Source organism: Xiphias gladius, chromosome 9, assembly GCF_016859285.1.
Source record: "Xiphias gladius isolate SHS-SW01 ecotype Sanya breed wild chromosome 9, ASM1685928v1, whole genome shotgun sequence".
Classification (NCBI taxonomy): Eukaryota; Metazoa; Chordata; class Actinopteri; order Istiophoriformes; family Xiphiidae; genus Xiphias; species Xiphias gladius.
In genome coordinates, this window is record NC_053408.1 from 5,362,832 (window position 1) to 5,381,243 (window position 18,412).

The 18,412-nt window shown below is 41.3% G+C and overlaps 1 protein-coding gene across 5 annotated transcripts in view; it reads left to right on the plus strand.

The window, feature by feature from the left end:
- The window catches only part of wnk4a (WNK lysine deficient protein kinase 4a), a 44,810-nt gene that overhangs the window by 15,320 nt on the left and 11,078 nt on the right, over nucleotides 1–18,412 (plus strand). For all 5 annotated transcript variants that reach the window (XR_005708106.1, XM_040135074.1, XM_040135077.1 and 2 more), the window contains 10 exons: nucleotides 3,701–3,873; nucleotides 4,315–4,535; nucleotides 5,202–5,359; nucleotides 8,674–8,762; nucleotides 9,795–10,014; nucleotides 11,260–11,620; nucleotides 13,199–13,350; nucleotides 14,510–14,583; nucleotides 16,201–16,336; nucleotides 16,825–16,941. Coding sequence is in view for 4 of the 5 variants with exons in the window: in XM_040135074.1 (XP_039991008.1) it covers nucleotides 3,701–3,873; nucleotides 4,315–4,535; nucleotides 5,202–5,359; nucleotides 8,674–8,762; nucleotides 9,795–10,014; nucleotides 11,260–11,620; nucleotides 13,199–13,350; nucleotides 14,510–14,583; nucleotides 16,201–16,336; nucleotides 16,825–16,941 (1,701 nt within the window). In the remaining variant the exon portion in view is untranslated. The remainder of the gene's footprint in view (nucleotides 1–3,700; nucleotides 3,874–4,314; nucleotides 4,536–5,201; nucleotides 5,360–8,673; nucleotides 8,763–9,794; nucleotides 10,015–11,259; nucleotides 11,621–13,198; nucleotides 13,351–14,509; nucleotides 14,584–16,200; nucleotides 16,337–16,824; nucleotides 16,942–18,412) is intronic.

Here is an 18,412-nt window from a genome sequence, read left to right on the forward strand (position 1 = left end):
TATTCCTCTGTGCCATAGAGGTCTGTTTTTTGCCATAAATAATTAAAAAAACAATGAGTCACTCCGTTGCACTGGGTGACATGTTCCTTCATTACCACCAACACAGACAGTAGTTTATTCTGAGTAAATCGCACATAAAATGTCCCTCTGCTGTAAATAATTGTTACGAGGGAACCAAATTTGTTTGAATAGTCCCCAGGAAATGCACTGTGAGGCGTTTTTAAAGGTTTATGTCGTCAGAAGGAACAAGTGGGCTTGGGTCTGAGTGCCACGGACAATCAAAGTATTGAGAAGACAGACTGACACATTGTTGGTTTTGGTCCTTTCATGGGCTTTGTTGACAGTAAGAAAAGTATAGAATAACAGCAGCCTTATCCTTTTAATGAATAATCAACTGTCAAGCTTATTCAGTTGACTAATCCGTCACTTGACGAATCTTTACAGTAGTATACTCAACATAATTTTGAATGCAGATCCAATTGTTCAACACACGGATCTGAAAAACTGCATTAGAAACACTGCTTCTTACCCTTAACACACACCGTAGTAGGCTATAAGTAGTATGCCTGACTCCATTTTTTCCCTTGCCATACTTTTCTCTCTGTAGTTATTCCAGATTCCTACAGGTACCGCAGCCCGTCCGCACACTGACTGGATGTTATTCAAATCCTGGGCATCCCTACTGTGTCTACTTGAGTGTAACATCAGGGCAGTTCAAACTGTTCATTCCCGTATTAAGAGACAACGTACACCACCTGGTTTGGTGTAAACGTTGGCCGACATGTCGTGTTCGTGTCCTGGTTGTCATAATAGGGGCGCTGACAGGGACTTCTTAATACCAGAGGCTCCTCTACCATCAACACTGCTTATGTAACTCCACTTATGTGGCACCAAGCCCAAGTATTTCCAACCCTTACTGTTGCAGACCCCCAACTCAACACACAAACACATACACACACACACACACACACCTCTCAGTGGCTAAGAATAAATCAAGCTGGAAGGGACATTATATAAAAAAAAAAAAATTAAAAAAAAAAATTTTTTTTGGCCAAGGCTCATTCACACACCTCTGAATCTTTTCTGTTTTTATGGATATACACACTTTTCTTTTCAAAACAGAGATGGTTTGTTTTTGTGGCTCCCCCCCGCACCGCTTTCTCCAGCGTTATGCAATGTCTTTTGGCCCCGTTTGTCAAAGAGTTGCAGGAGAGAGAGAGAGGTGGGGGCAGATAGACACAGTCAAATATCCCCTGGAAAAGTTAGATAGAAGCCTTACTCAGCTGTCAAGAGATGATTCCTGCTACAGGAAATGCCAGAGGGCGTCACACTACAGATGAATATCATTAAGTTTAACTGAAGCATAGTTTGCGTAGTAATGGCAGAAATACTCATGTTCATGAGACTTTTCTCTGAATAACTGGTGGCTGTTATGATATGCTAACAGTCTCAGTCAAGCTTAAGCATTACAGTATGGCTGGTTTTTTATTCATGCTGTTAGTCACAGCTTAAGTGCATGTGTTTACTTGGAGGAGGCGTTGTTGTGTTTACCTGAAATTAGCCAGCCCCAGCACCAATGCAGTCAGATGATAGCAGTGCAGTGTTAAGGCACCTCATACTTGCTTACTGTTGTTTACTGCTTTTGTTGTTTTCATCTGTGCTTAATTACCCGCTACACTTCGGCATTTTAAATGAGCAATTCCTCAGTTTCACGAGTCACATGAAATAATCGCTCCAGTTTGTTCAGCAGCTCACATTTCATGAGCAGTGTTGTTCAGGGCGGCCGCAGCAGGATTTTGCTTCTGCCAAGAACGCCTGCATTTTCCATTTCAGCATTTTGCAATCATGCCCACCAGCATGCCAAGCTGTAGTAAATCCCAAGGTTTTGGAAGTGGCAGGTTTTCCAAGGGGCTCGGCTGCAAGCCACGGCTAGCGTGTGTTACGCTGACTCTGTGCTGAAAAGCTCATCGTTTCTCTGCGCATGCGGCTATCCACGGGAGTCGAAGCTCGCTACACAGGGGTCTGATGTTATCGCACTTAGATACATAAATAACCAGATGTACATCAACCCATAAACCCACTGACTCACTCACCCTGGCTCATAAGCTGCACACAAACACACACACTCTTACATTCCAGCCATGATTTGTGTCATATGGCATGTGTTTCCTTATTTTTAAGAACACAGTGATCTATGGTGGCTGTAAACCTCAGCGGTCACATAATTAGGGCCATAAAGCTCAATCGAGTGTATCTAGCAGAAAGTGGGTTACATTGGTACTGACTTACTCAGAAGATAGCCGTTTTGAGCCCCGGTGACGTTTTAAACATGTTATAATCATGACTTTTACTCTTAACCCAAGATGTTTTCCTTTTTTTTCTTTTTTTTTTGCAAACCATTTAGCATTTCTGACAGGGGTCTTACATATGAGGAATAAGCTGCAGCTTGTGTTCCCATCATAAACTGATCACTATCGACCTAAAAGCAAACCACTTGGTCAGAAGTCCCCCCTGTGTCTTGCTTTGGAGCTCAGGGCCTCGTGTTTGAATTGCTGGTGTAATATGACAGTTTGACAGGTGACTGACGCAGGTAAAAGGGGCCTTTCCTTGTGTGACCTCAGACAGCGTAGCTCTTCAGACAGTCTGCCTCCTGTGTTGATGCGGCAGCGTTAACAGTGGCAGCAGCTCCTCGCTTGCCGGGAAAAAGCAGAGGGGAAGGAGAAAGTGCAGCGGTCGAGCTGATTGTAAGCATAAACATATGCAGAGCATTTTTCCCAGAAATCTGCCTCAATGCAGGATTCATGGTCCTGAAGTCTCCCAGGAGTTTTCCACCAGCCACCCACCACAGACTTGGTTACTCCAGCAGCAGTAAAATCGGTCCATTCATCCTAGAGGAAGCACAAAAATGTCTTTGTTCATCCAGCGTGATTGCAGTGTTTGGTTCAGTTTTACGTGGATTTTGTAAACCTCCTCCTTAAATCTGCTCCCCTTATTGGAAAATGAATGTGATTATGTAACCGTAGGGTCACCCAGATGGGTGAACCTGTGGTTTCCAGTCCCACAGCAAGCTCATTAGCTAAAGTAACAGTGATTTATCAAATTGGTCCTGTGTATGCTATGTTTATTGCTACCTACTTACGTAACCATCCATGACCATTACAAGACGCGTGTGTTAAACCTTCATAGCGCCACTACTCACCTGTCAGCGTCACTGCATTTTTATGGTTGACAAAACAATCTCAGAGCTTTCGATCATGTCACATGATATAATTATATTGCTTCATTTTATCTGAACTAGCAGACGGTGGGTGCGTCTACACGTGCTCTGTTCTCCAGGCTACGATTGGATTATCCGGGTGCTGTGTTTGCTCATCATATCCCGGTTTCAGAAATCTGAATATGCTAGCTGAAGTACCTCAAGGAAAAACAGTGATTGTTTGGCATGTAAACAGATGATCCAGCTTTCTATCGTAGATTCCATGTCGACCGAACATGACAGTGGTAGGGATTGTTTAGGGAAAGACAAAACAAAACACCCACGCTCACAACAAGAAATGAAGTATTATGAATTTCCCCCCAGTGATCAGTAAAGACATATGTTATCTTATCCAGCCACAAACCAAACTCTCGACTACTGAGGTAACTCATTTGGCAGAGAAATGACGATGGTTGAGATGACGATGGTTATTTTCCTCTGCAGACCCGTAAGCTGACCAAGGCAGAGCGACAGCGTTTCAGCGAGGAAGTGGAGATGCTGAAGGGCCTGCAGCACCCGAATATCGTCCGCTTCCATGACTCCTGGAAGTCGACGGTGAAGGGCCACAAGTGCATCATCCTGGTGACTGAACTCATGACGTCAGGCACACTCAAAACGTAAGCCTGGGAAGCCGGTCACCCCTCGTGACTGCGGTCCATTACATTTAGAAGAAATCAAATTCTCCCCACTTACAAGCAGTTCATTTTTATGGTGATTCCTTTTGTGAGAAGGTGTCACATTTCTCAAATGGCAGATATCCTCTCTCCAAATAAAACTAGCCACGTCCTCTATAGCAAACAGAAAAATTGTGTCATGTTTGACAGCTTGTCTTTTGCTTTTTGAGGTATGATGAAAAGTGCAGAATAAGGACCAGAGAATAGCTCTACTTTGGATACAATGTTCTTGGAGAGAGCTCAGGAAACTAGCTCATTTTTAAACTTCCTCTTGGCTGTCAAAATAAGAGATTAATTATTCTGTGGCATTAAAAAGCCTTCTCTTCTTGCTGTATTTTGGTATGTTTAGATTGATGTGTTTAGTCATATCCTCATTTGTTTTAGGTACTTGAAGAGGTTCAAGGAGATGAAGCTGAAGCTACTGCAGCGCTGGAGTCGTCAGATCCTCAAAGGGCTTCACTTTCTGCACACGCGCACTCCCCCCATCATCCACCGTGACCTCAAGTGTGACAACATCTTCATCACTGGCCCCACCGGCTCTGTCAAGATAGGAGATCTGGGGCTGGCCACTCTCAAAAGTGCCTCTTTTGCTAAAAGTGTCATTGGTAAGTGTAAATTTGGTCCGTGTGTGTGTTTACCCTGCTCAGGTAATTTACGCAAATATCACTTTCCACCGATATTTAAAGAAATGGTGTCTGGAACAAAATTCTGCTTAAATCCATCAGTTTACAGTTATCTAAAGCTTCACTGGAATTGGGCCAAAACATGCAGTATGCCACCACTCTTGAAATGTTGAGGGTTTGTAATGAAATGAAGCCTTTGTTTAAACTTTTAAAGGCTTCTTCTTTTTCTTAAGAGCCTTCCAGTTTCTCATGCTTGTGTTTTTTTTCTTTTTCCCCAAGCAGCCGGGGATGCCTCTGTTTAAAATCCTTCTTTCGTTCTTAAATACGGCATCATTACTCAAATGCCTTTCAATTTCAGTGTGAACTTGCCCTTCCCCCATTGTGTCTGGATTATTGTTATGACAAGATGCTGTTTTTGAAAGATACATGTACTACATGTTGATATTTTTCATGATACAAGAAGGAAAGTTCTTCATAGTGCTAGCATGGGTTGAACATCAGGGGATAACAGGTCAGCTTAATTTGTTTAGTTATAAGTAAAAGTGTAATTGAACTGAGATTAAACTGGAGATTTGATTGTCCTTCAGTGATTCAGTAGTAGTAATGGAATAACTTTGACTTTTACCTCTGCCCTCTGAACCCTGACAGGAACACCAGAATTCATGGCCCCAGAGATGTACGAGGAGAAGTACGACGAAGCGGTGGACGTCTACGCCTTTGGAATGTGCATCCTGGAGATGGCCACCTCTGAGTACCCGTACTCCGAGTGCCAAAACGCCGCCCAGATCTACCGCAAAGTCACCAGTGTGAGTAAGGGGGAGAGGGGCCGCGTCGATTTTTAACCTGTACTTAATGTAATTGTCCACATATGTTCACTTTCTTCCATGTGGACACTGGAATTAGACAGAGAGGAACCAGGATAACTTGTGTAGATGTCTGGATATCCTGAATGCGTGGAAAGAAGTGGGGACCACATGGAATGAAAACTTCATCTTGTCTATTAAAGGCTCAGATTTGTCCCTTACAAATTCAAGGCGCAGAACCATACCATGATCTGACCGTTCTTCTGTTTTCAGCCCACAATCATGACGCAGGACGCAGGATGTTTGACTCACTGATTGCCAATGTCTTTACCAGTGCAAAGATCTTGTGTAACTCTTTCTGGCTATCGTATTCACTGGAATATTCTCTTCTCCATGAAATGATATGTGAATGGAAAACTGAAGCAACCTGTCATCACTGACATTTGCAGAATTTCTGTCTAAACTCTGTTAAGCTTTGCAGAAAAGAAAACTTTTTTTAAGAAAGGGCGAATTGGTTAGGAAATGAAATCCTTTCCCTGAATGGTAAGATATCTGTCAAAGGATGAAGAGGGAATGAAGTCCTGCCCAGGATGCACTTGCAGCACATAAACTGATCTCACGCTTGGATTCAGGCCATATCAGAAAGTTTTATACAGAAAATGACGTGGGACTTTTTAGGAAAAAAAAAGAAAACAAGTCCAGAAGCTCAGTAGTGAGTTTTAAGAGCGTTGCATTACAGCATTGGCTTTAAGCTGCCGTATTTGAAGATGCTCCTGGGTGCCAAGTACAGTGATGATGCCATGGTGGGCAAGAGCAGGCGGCGGTAGAATTACATGTTTTGGAAATTGTGTCTCACTCTTTACTCCACAAAGGGGGCAGTTTCTTACTAGTGTGTCACATACGCAAAGAAAACAGGGTCTGACGGAGGCTGGAAAGTGAGGAAACGACAATGCCAGCAAGTCAGAGTAGGTTTGGCTCCTCCACAAACACGACAACTTAATAATGTTCTAAGTGCAGTCGGAGAAGCCATTTAATAAAAGTCAAATTAGCTTTGCTTTTCACTATTTGCTTATGTTTTAGGTTTATGTGCAGTACAGACAACGTGTGTCAATTTGTTAGTATGGCAGTTACATTTACCACTAACCAATAAACTTTATGTAACTTTTCACTTATATGACTGACTTGTACTTGAAGTCACTTGGCGCCTACGCTTGACATATAAAAGGCAGAACATATACAAAGGTTGTAAGGTTCTTGGAAATATTTTCCATTTGTGGGGCCTCAACTGTTTGCAGTATTTCCACGCGTCACATCAGATAAAGAGGCTGATAAATAAATAAATACATGCTGTTTCTTACAGTGGAAAAATGCCTTACTCATTCCCATAACTGGCCAAAAGAATGCGGATACCTGGACATTATTACCCGTATGTGATAGTTAAACATCACATTCCCCTCATTCCAAAACCAAGGGCATTAATCTGCTTCTATAATATTCTGGGAAGGTTTTTCCACAGGATCTGTTTTCAGGGATTAGCAGATATTTGGTTATTTTCATTATCGATTTATCTGCTATTTATTTTTTTCCACCAATCAAGTAATGGTTTGGTCTTTAGAATATCAGAAAACAGTGAAAATGGCCATGACATATTCTGACAGCTCAAATTGGCAAATACAGATGTCTTGTTTTGCCTGACCAACAGTCCAAAACCCAAAGAGTATCAGTTTATTATCATTTAAGCCTAATAAAACCAGCAAATTTTGACATGTGAGCAGCTGAACCCAGTGATTTTTTTTTTTTTTTTGATATTTTTCTTTAAAAATGACTGGGAAAACAAAATCATTGTGAACCTCACTGTGCACAGGGACATTATCGTGTTACAAAGTTGTAAGCACTATTCTCTGTTGAAGCACTGAGATTCCCCATAATTGAAACAAATGGACTCAAATCTTGAAAAATCCCCCCAGGTCAAAAATATGCAGAAGTATTTCTGTTGGGGTGTCCTCATACTTTTGGACAAGTGTATTTCCCTCAGTGGACTGAAATCTACGCCAAAGAAAACCACAATTGGCTTGCAAGCTAAAACCATGCCTTATTCTTACATTTGTGCAATATAATTGTTTTGGTTTTGTACTAAATGCACGGACCATTAAAATGAAGTTTTCCTAATTAAGTTGAAATATGATACACCGAAGAAGGTCAATATGGCACCGGCATGTTTCTCAAGATCTTATCTAGACCTCTGTCACTAGAGGAAAGGTGCGGAGCCACAAATTAGATTTGGACTGAGGAAAAACGGATTTACTCTGAAGGTGCCTGTGAGGACATTCAATCAAACTGCTTAAACACAGAAACCTCTGTGTTCTGCTTCAGGTCCTCAAAATCCCATTTCACCAAGGTAACAGAATTTTTTGTGATTGCACTGAAGCTTTTTTGGGGGGGCTTGTTTTTGCACTCAGCGGAACGGCAGTGACATACAGCTATTCAGTAAGTACGTATGGGGTGAATATTATGTAACGCGGCAGTAATCAAACACAGAAAACAAATTTTGTCTTCCTCACCACTTTCTCGCAGCTCTGTCCTTTCTCTCATTTAAACAGGAAGCATTAATATCTTGAGAAAATGGATTGAGGTCATAACAAAACAAAAAAAAGACAGCAGTCACTGTGTGACATGTCAGTCTTTAAATGTGATAACAAAATGTATTGTTCAGCCCTTCACTGGTAGATCAAATTATTTGGGTGTTTTGAACGACCATCAGCTGGTTGCTTGGGTATCTGCAGGCCAAACATCTTTTTGACCTCGGCTCTTTGCTTTCTTATCAGTGTTTTTACAGGGATGGCAGCTCTGCTGTAATCTATGTTCACCCTCATGATAGCATGTAGAAAATCTCCCTTATTTCATGTAAGTGAGCAGGCCTGCCTGAATATTTTACGTAAGCCAGAGCCGCAGGTGTTATGAGTTAGAGAGCATCGTGGGTTTTTTCCATTTTCATGAACTCTTGGTATTGTTTTCCTCCGGTGTTGACATGATTGCAGAGCAGAATGTCATGCTGGCTAGCGGCAGAGGAGTACGTTCACATGTAGTGCAGGTGGGAGTGGCTGTCGGTGCTTGGATTGGTTCCCCTGACAGGAGAACTGTAGGGTAAATGTACAAGGAAGAGATCATTGTTGCTGATCACTTAATCAGCTTAAAGCGCCAGTCTACTCCAAAATGGAGAAAAGTCTGTCAGAAAAGCAACTCTGGTACTTGTTAATACAGTTTGAAGCGCTACCGATGAAGTGCAACTCAGTATTCTCTTTTGATTATTCTTACAGGGCATAAAGCCTGACAGTTTCTACAAAGTCAAAGTCCCAGAACTGAAGGAGATCATTGAGGGCTGCATTCGTATGAACAAAGATGAAAGGTACACGTGAGACCATATACTGTGATCAACAATAAAAAAAACAAACTGCAGAAATAATATATATTATCATGTCCATGAGGTTCACTAATCCCTGTTCTATATTTCTGTTTTCCTGTTTTATCTCCCGAGTTATCTAGTTTCTTGCTTATAACTCTGAATTTGTGCAGATAGACTTTTTTTTTTTACCACAATAATAAAACTTAAAAAGCCAGTTTGCAAAAACTCCCTAGCAGAAAAATCTCTTGATTAGCTTCTACAAAGAGTTGAAAAAGGAAAAATGTATTATGTGAGGGGAAAAAAAGTACAAAATACTGCATGTCCTACAGTTCAAGTGCAGTAGAAGGCTAGTTAGAGGATCGATTCACTGTTTTTCAGTTTAAATGTTATTAAAATGCTGTTATCTATCATTTATAGTTTTGCATAACACAATGTCGGGAAAGAGCTTCAAGTAAGAGAAACAAGGATTCTGCTGCAGCTTCTCACTGAATGTAAATCCATACCAACCTAGGCCTTAGGTTTTTGAAAGTTTAGCCTTTCAAAAACATTGACAAATCTTATTTGCAAAAACCGGAATCTCACAGTATAGCCAGACATGTCTTTCTATCTTATTCTGATAAATGGGTCCCAAACCACGCTTTCTCTCAGGTCGTACTGACTTTATTTCAGACTTTTTTTTTTCCTGTCTCAGATGTACATGCAAGTAAGAGAAACAAGGTCATTGTGGCCTGATAGAAAGCATGTTTTGCAACTCTCTCTGTTTGTCAAACATATAAAGCTTCCTGTTCTTATCATAATTTTACTTTTGTAGGCCCACACTGTAATTCTCACAGTGGACCGTTTGTGCTCAATGAATAGCAAAAAGCAAATGTGTTCCTCAACCCCGGAAGCTATCTGTGAAGCTGAATTGTGTAGAGAGTTATAAATGATCAAAAACAAAATTTTACAGAGTTCTGGTTTGGAAACCTGTGGATATGTTCCTTAAGTTCCCTATGGGTCTAAAAGCAATTTACTGATTTCCTTCCTTTCCTGCAGGTACACCATTCAGGACCTCCTGGAACACCCCTTCCTCCACGAGAACAACGGCGTGCACGTGGAGCTGGCAGAGGAGGACGACATGGTGAAGTCGGGCCTGAAGCTGTGGCTGCGCATGGACGACACCAAGAAGCTCAACGGGAAGTACAAGGACAACAACGCCATCGAGTTCCTCTTTGAGCTCTACAAAGACGTGCCCGAGGAGGTGTCTCAGGAGATGGTAGGCTGACACACGGGACACGATGTTGTGAGGTCAACCTTTACTGCTTTACTGCCCCAATTTCGTAGCAGCCATTAGCGAGGAAATTGAATAATCTAATTTCCAGATTAACAGATAGAGGCGACTCCAGCCAACCCCCCCATGTTCTCTGCATCCTGATCCTGGTCGGTGATGATAACGTTTAACAAGTTTTCAGGAGGAAGGTTGACTGGATATATGGTATTTTCCCCTAACGTTTTTAACACAATTAAGCACCGATTTACTCCTCACAAGAGAATTTTCCTCATCTTGATGCTTTAAAGAAAAGGCAATGTAGTTAGATGACGGCCTAAAGTAGCCTCATTTTGTAAGGGTTCTCGTAACTAATTATTTTCTTTCGATAAAAATAATATTCCTAGTTAATTCACAGATGAGACAAGAGGTGTACAGTTTCAAGGTGTTAATAATTCCATGGATATTGCACATTTTGTGGAAATTTTTACGTTTACATACAGATATTAATTCGTTTCGGAGATCCTGTTATAGGCTAAACTAACATCATATCACATAGCCGGTGTTATGACACTTGAGACGGTGAAAGCAGCCTCACTAACGCATACCAGCATCATTATACGTCTTTTATGGTTCTGCTATGACAGCAGAAACATTGAAATGTGCTCCAGCCCATAAAGAGAAAGCCTTGCCGAGTACGTCAAGGGCACGGCTCAACATTTAATCATCGGTGGTTCGAAATGTGAGAGCATGTCTCAGGAAGCAGCCGAGGTCACGTCTTTAATAATATAATGGCTCTCTTGCTTGTTACGAAACAGGCCCTTATGTCCTCCAGAACCCCCTCTGCAGAGGTCACTTTTAATGAAAATACAAGCCACAATTCCTTACTTGTTTACCTCTTTTTGGTAGTTTTCGTCAAGATCAAATTTGGTATCGGCAGGGGACATCTAGTCCGGGCGATCTGCTGTAATCTGACTATGTGTTGAGAGGCAAGTTCAGACCGTCTCACTCTGCTGGACTGGGTGTCACAAGAGGCTGTGCAAGACGGCGAACCGATAGAGGGACGCAGTCTTATAAAAGAAAAGCTTTTGTCACTTCAAAGGAATGGCTGTTGATGACAAATCTTGCACGGTCAGGTCATTAAGTGCAACAGACCTGCGTAGATTGTCTACATACTGCAGCGGCACACCATGGACCGTGACTTATACTCTCGTTCGTGTTGTGCCCTGACCATTTTTGTGTGTTGTTATGCAGGTCGTGCTTGGCTTCGTGTGCGAGGCAGACTTCAAGCTCGTGGCCAAGGCCATACGGGACAGGGTGACGGCCATCAAGCGGCAGAGAGAGAAGCTGAGGCGGCAGGCAGAGGAGCGGAAGAAGAAGCAGGAGCGAGAAGCCATAGAGGAAGAACCCGAGCCTCAGCTCCCTTCACCTAAAGTCAGCAGTGCTCTTGCAGCAGAGTCCCCCACCCCAGCCCTGACGCCTCCGGCCCCCATCACGTCCCCCGTCACAAGCTCTGTGGACTCTGGTGTCAGCTCCAACTACCCTGCAGAACCAGAGGAGCCCGAGGCAGACCAGCACTTCCACATCCGCCACAACAGCCTGTCCTCGGCCAACTGTGAGCCCCCTAATGTAACATCCCGTACCAGGAAAATGTTTTAGAGTCTCTCCATGTTTTCCTGATTCATGTGGTGATTACAACCTTTTAGGCTCATAATACATGATAGTGAACCAACTGGTTCATGATAGTGAACCAGTTGGTTTGATAGTGTTATCTCATACACTTGTCCCTGAAACACTTAGATTTGACCTGACAACAGTGCTTTAATCCAAATGGCTTTGTATTATCATGAGTCCTGAAATTTCTAGTATGGTGACTTTTATGAACTAGTGAATGTTGTTAAAATTAAAAAAAAAAAACTTAAATATAAATTAAACTGCTTTGCTTTCGCATTATTATTATTATTATTATCATGAGCTTGTATAGTATAAAGCATTTGAATACATTTCTAAAATGTACTACTTGAAATCCGTGGTGGAATAAGTATTTATATCGTAACTTGAATAAAACTGGCATTATTTGACAATAAAAACACTCTTATACTGTTGAAAGTAAAAATCCTGCATTCAAAAGTAAAAGTAAAAATATAGAATCTGCAAAAATATCAGCAAAATGTATTAAAAGTATCAAACGCAACAATACTCATTATGCAGAATGGCCCTTTTAAGAGGGTAATATTACAAATATTATATAATTGGATTATTATTACCGGTGCATTCACATGCATTAATGTGAAAATGGGTCATTAAAATGAGGTGGAGCTAATTTCAACTATTTTATATACTGTTGGATAGTTTAACCTATAACAGTGCACTATGTTTTATAAGTCAATCATATGTTTGAGAGAACATTTTAATTTGAAAAGTAACCAGTAACTGTCAGATAAATGTGGTGGAGTAAACAGTCATATTTTCTTCGTCTGAAATGTAGTGGCGTAGTAGTAGAAAGTAGCGTGAAAATTTATTCAAGTACAAGTATCTCAACATTATAATTGTATGTACAGCACTTGAGTCGATATACTTAGTTATATTCCAGCACTGTTTGAAACCAAATTAATACTATAGCTTAATTCATGTTTCAGTCATATGTGTATCAAATTAGTCTGTCAGCGTTAAAACTTCGACCTCTCAATTTGAATTGTTTTGTGTTCGGGTAAAAAAAACTCATCATAGAGTCCGGAGACAAAAGTTTTTCACTGCATTAGCTGTACAATTGTACTGATCAGGAAGCCGTTCTGCTCTCAGAGCACATGGGAGGCATACAGTGAAATGTGAAACTAGGGATAACTAAATTATTCAGTCCCTGTAAGTCTTCTTCCATGTTGTTTGTGCAAGAATGTTATAGTTATTGAACATGTCTCTGTTTTCATCTAAAACAATCGCCCAAATATTCTTTTTGGAGATTTCAGTGAATCAGTCTGATCAAGTTTTCTGTATTGGTGTCATTGACATTGTGTCATTGTGGGGTCATCAGATGTGTGCTTTTCATGTGTGCCTGGCTGGGTGTGTGCGTTTGTGTGTGTCTGTGTGTGTGTGTGTGTGTGTGTGGGGGTGGGTATATGGTACAGTTTGTGTCAGTCTAGCAGACAACACCATTGGTCACATGCCAATGGTTCTATGTCCTTTGTTGAAACAGCTGACTGCGAGACGGACGGCTATCTGAGCTCCTCTGGACTTCAGGATCCGCTGGAGGCCGGCAGCTTCAACACGCCCACGACCCCACCCACCATGCACACTGACACGCCGACTATAAACAGTCTCCCCATCCCAGCCCTCCGGTTCCCCTCGGTGAGTTGCCTCAATAAAGAGCTTGTTATCAAAGTGGAACTCAGGGGGTGGAGGTGGAAAGGGTGACTTTCAGGACTTTACGAGGCCTCCTTTATCAACATTTGTCAGTCTAAAACAGTGCTCGCACAGAGTTATGTAAACAATATATGGTTGAAAAGTAACATTTTACAATACGGTACATAAAACCCTTGGGTGTGCGTGAGAAAGAAATCATACCTAACTGGTAATAAATAAATAAAAAAAACAGAACTGTTCAGAATCAAGAACCATAGGGGATATTTTTAAGCTACTTCACGAAAAAGTTCATTAGCATTGCTCATTGATTTACTGTAAAATAGCCATAATATTGTGTATCTGCTTTAACAGTTAAATTATTTTCCTACACAGCAAAAGAATAGTGTCTATCTTATCTGTTTTTTCTGTGTTCAAAATGACAATGCTAACGTGCTGATGTTTTACAGGTATAATGTTTACCATGTTCACCATCTTGGTTTAACATGTTAGCATGCTAACATTTGCCAATTAGCACTAAACACAAAGTACAGATGAGGCTGATGGGAATGTCTTTAGTCCTGCAAGTATTTTGTCATAAACCAAAGTCCTGGGCAAATTTTGACCCAATTAAGGTGCATATTACAATTCATCATGAGGGGGACGTGAATGTCTGAGCCACATTTCATGGCTCCATCCAACAGTTAGTGAAATATATCACTCAGAATCACAAAAGTCCACCTTGTGTTGTGACTAGAGGAAGGTCAGAGGATCAGCAAAATCAGTAGGCTTCGTCGTTTGGGGGCCACAAAATTTTATGGCAATCCATCCACTAATTATTGAAATAGTTCAGTCTGGACAAGGACTGCGGACTGAGTGACTTTCCCCTATCTAGAGCCGTAGATATATATCTATATATATAGATATATATCTATATAGAGAGAGAGAGAGATAGATATATATAGATATAGAAAGAGAGAGAGAGAGATCTTGGTGCTATTTTATTGTTCTTTTTTTCTTGTTATTTTGTACTGACATAAATTGTAATTTGATGCTTTGGCAACATTTTTATAAAATTTCGTGCCAATAAAGCACCTTTGAATTTTAACAAATTAATGAAAGTCTTTATCCGCGTTTACCTTAACACATTTCTCACTTCTATTCACAGAGTATTGCAGTATCCAACAACATAGAACTTGGAAACGCAGGGCTCCCCAGTGGCTTCAACTCCCCTGTGGACAGGTAAAGCTCTTCAGCCTCCTTTTTCTCTTTTTCTTGCCATCCAAGGAACAATGAAGTTCAATAGTCGCTTCTTTATAAGTTGGAGACCTGAAAATCAATTTGAACTTAGTAGAAATGCGTGGTCCTCCCACTATAACTGCTCCTCCTCCACATCTGTGGGGCTGTGACAACAAGCTTGAGGCAATCAACAGGCTCCTTTGTGTTTTTATTGCAGTGAGGCAGAATGGACCCTTGCAGGTTTCTGTGTGACTGAGTCTCAGATGTTGTGGAGGCCTTGTTTTCCATGTTGGTGGGATATTAGGAAAAGAGGGGCTTTAGTCTCGGCATGAGAGCCGATAATGGACGTGTAGGTCATGTTTGTGTTGAGGGGTTTTCATCTGGGTTCCATCTTCTGTTCAGAGACTTATGTTTCATAATTATAATGTCGCTGTGCACAGCTGTGATTCATACTAAGGCTAAAAATAATGATTCTTTTCATAACCGAATAGTTATTTGGTTTATTTTTTTTAATTCATCAATCGATTGTTTAGTCTTAACAATAATTCTATGGCCAAGGTCTACAAATTGCTTGTTTTGTGTGACGAACAGTCCAAAACCCAAAGATGTTCAGTTTATTACAATGTTAAATTAAGAAAAGCAGCAAATCCGGACTTACGTGATTAATCCATTGTCAAAACTCTTGTCAATTAATTTTAAAAATGTATTTGTTTGCTTGAATACAGTAAATTCTGTGTTTTTTCGGAAGTTGGTCCTCCACGGTTGACACTTGATCTGACTTGTCAATGGTAGATTGAAATAAATGTCCAGTCTAGTTGAGTATCAAATTTCATAACAGCTTAGGCATGCACTGTTTAGTACCCAAAACACACTCCCAGTTGCTTAATTCGTCCTCTGAGAAAAGCCCAGGAATACTGATGAGCAGAATTGCTTTCAAAGATCAAAAAACCGAGGGAATCATTTGCAATATCAACACAAATGGTTGACCTTACTGTGTTTCATTTCCACGCGCTCACTGTTGAAAGGTGAAAACAGGCTCTGCATTGAACTAAAGTTACCTGTGAGGCGGGTGGTTTTTAAATGGAGACGGGTGGACACTGCCAATCAGTAGGCTTGTAAATGTTTGCAGCCAGCGCTGGGGAGGTGGACGGAGGGGGGAGTCTGTGACCGCAGAAATCCAAAAGGGCCCAGGAGACGCAATTAGCTGGACCAAAGCTTTTTATAAAAAACACTGAATGTTCTCCAGTTCTCCGAAACCTAAAACTCGTTCATTGTATAAATACAACAGATCACTTGGACATGTTGCTTCCTCTGGATGGACACCAGCTTTCTATAGACTCTGAACAGGCCTTGTTAAAGTGTATTCTTTAACTTAAGTGTTTACACCCAAGGGACGCGCCACTGTAGCACATCATGACTTTATTTGACATTTCAGAGTGCTGTTTATTATTTTGTGTGATGCCAAGATAATCAGCAATGATAGATATTCAGTTCTTTTTACATTTCTGTTGTAGGTGATGAATTGACTCGACTGAAATTGCCGCACGAGGAATGTTTCGGTGGCTTTTTTCAGGGCGCACTTTTCTGACCAGTGGCATGTCTAATTTATGCCTTTTGCAGCTACGCCTCCGATGTGACTTCAGGCCTGAGTGACGGCTATGAGGGCCTATCAGAGAAGAGTGAGAAAACGGCTGCGAGGCGAACTGCTGCAAAGCTGTTCAGGAGGAGGGCGCGCTCACGGCTGCGCATCACAGGGGTACAATAAATCAAAAGTTTTGTTTAATTAAAACAATGCGAATGCATTTGAGCACATCCCAAACAAATAAATCCACCAGCTGGATTGAATGATCGAATTAGTGGAGGCATTTTGTTTATGAGCGAGCAGTGAGGCTCCACCCTGGTTATCTGAAGTTATCAACAGCCATGCTGTTCTTCCCCCAGCATCTGCAGTACAATTCTCCTCTGATCAGGCCACTCTGTGGTCTTCTAACGAGCATGTTTTGACTGGAGGCAGAGGCAAACAAATCACGCATAGCAACATGTGCATACAGTGGTGCAAAGAGGGCATAGTTACAATACACACATAATCCCACCGCATGTCACAGTAGACCCACACACGTTTGCCAACACGCACACACGCAAGTATACAAAAACAAATTGTCCCTCCCGTGTTTATCTGTGCTCAGTGTTTTAAGAGAGTAAACAGGCACCTGTCATTACCACTGATCCTGTCCCTCTCTGCAGCTCTCTGATAAAGTGGACCGGGTGGTGGAGTGTCAGCTGCAGACGCACAACGACAAGATGGTGACTTTCAAGTTCGACCTGGACGGAGATAACCCTGAAGACATCGCTGCCGTCATGGTGGGTCATTGGTAGTGCTTAGTCACTGGCCAAGCAGGTATCAGATTCAAAATGTCAATAATAAAACAATTCGATCCGGTTAAAAGAATGAAAGTTGATGATTCTGATCTGGGACATAGGCAATTGGATTTTTTTTTTTTTTTTTTTAGTGATAACTGCAAAAGAAGTGCAAATAGATTCCTGAATCTATACCCTTAGAAATCAATTTCATTTCAAATCAGTATAATATAAATTTTTTTTTTTTTTGGGTGCTGAGATGGAAGTTTGATCTCTCTGTGTGTCCTGAATGAAAAGTGAACCTATGTACCACTCTACCTATGCTAGACAGCAGACACGCTGGTCACAAGTGACATCGACAGGATATCTACCAAAAGTTTGCTAACAAAAGCTAGTGGTCTTATCAGATCTAGTACGGCTGTAGCAGCAAAAACCCTGATTGTATGGTAGTTTTTATTGATTATTAGTTAAACTTTTCATTTTTAAAAGCAAAAATATGCTATTTCTTCTTCCAAACATCACATATATCATTTAAAATGAGACAGAAGATGTCATAAATGCAGTGGAAATGGAAATGATCTTTGTTTAACCTCTGAAATTCGCATGGCCGTCATTTATCAAGGGACATAATCAGTCCTTTTGAGAGACTGAACCTGCTAGAACCTTTTAGGATTTGTACAGAAATAAATGAATGAACTCACTCTGTCAGCTGATAAGTCTGGCAGATTCCTGTATCTCAGCTGAACGAACGCATGATTTATCCTGCTTCTAGTTAACAGCCTTATGGTTGTCGATCCTGACTCCCGCTGATATTACATCTAACTTACTGAGAAGTCGGTGAAGCGGGTCCCCCTCTCTTGTTGTCTTTAAGCTTCATTTGAGGCTGGTGCGTAGAGAGGTATGTAGTGTACATGCAAGAACTTGCGTGATGAGGCAGCGTGTGCAGCACCGCTTTTTGTTCACTGAACGCACTGTTTTCCCGACTTTTAAAACACAGTGGGCTTTTGTTTACTGAGTCTGGGCGCAGTGGGGGCTCTTGGCATCACAACAGCCCCCGTGGTTCTCAGTGCTGGGTTTTAAAAGGTTTGAATTATGCCATGCTGACAGGAAACGGTCACCACGCCCCAGCCCACAATTCACAGCAACAGTCAGGACTGCATGAATATGCAAAACTCAAAACCGCCTCTAACAAACTGCTGTATTGTGGATTTACATGAGTTGGTTTATGTATGTTTTCCTAAGAATAAGTATTAACTGAGGGTAGGTGTGTGCGTTCTGGAGTGGGTAGATTTTACGGACGGACACACAAATAGACTAGACTGCGTATACCTCGAATTATTTGCAGTGGTGAAAAATACATTTACTCAAGTACTGTGCCTAAGTACAATTTAAAAGTACTTTAACTTTCCATTTTCTGCTACTTTATACTCCTACATTTTGGTGCAAAATGGGGGTTTTTTTTGTACCGCACATT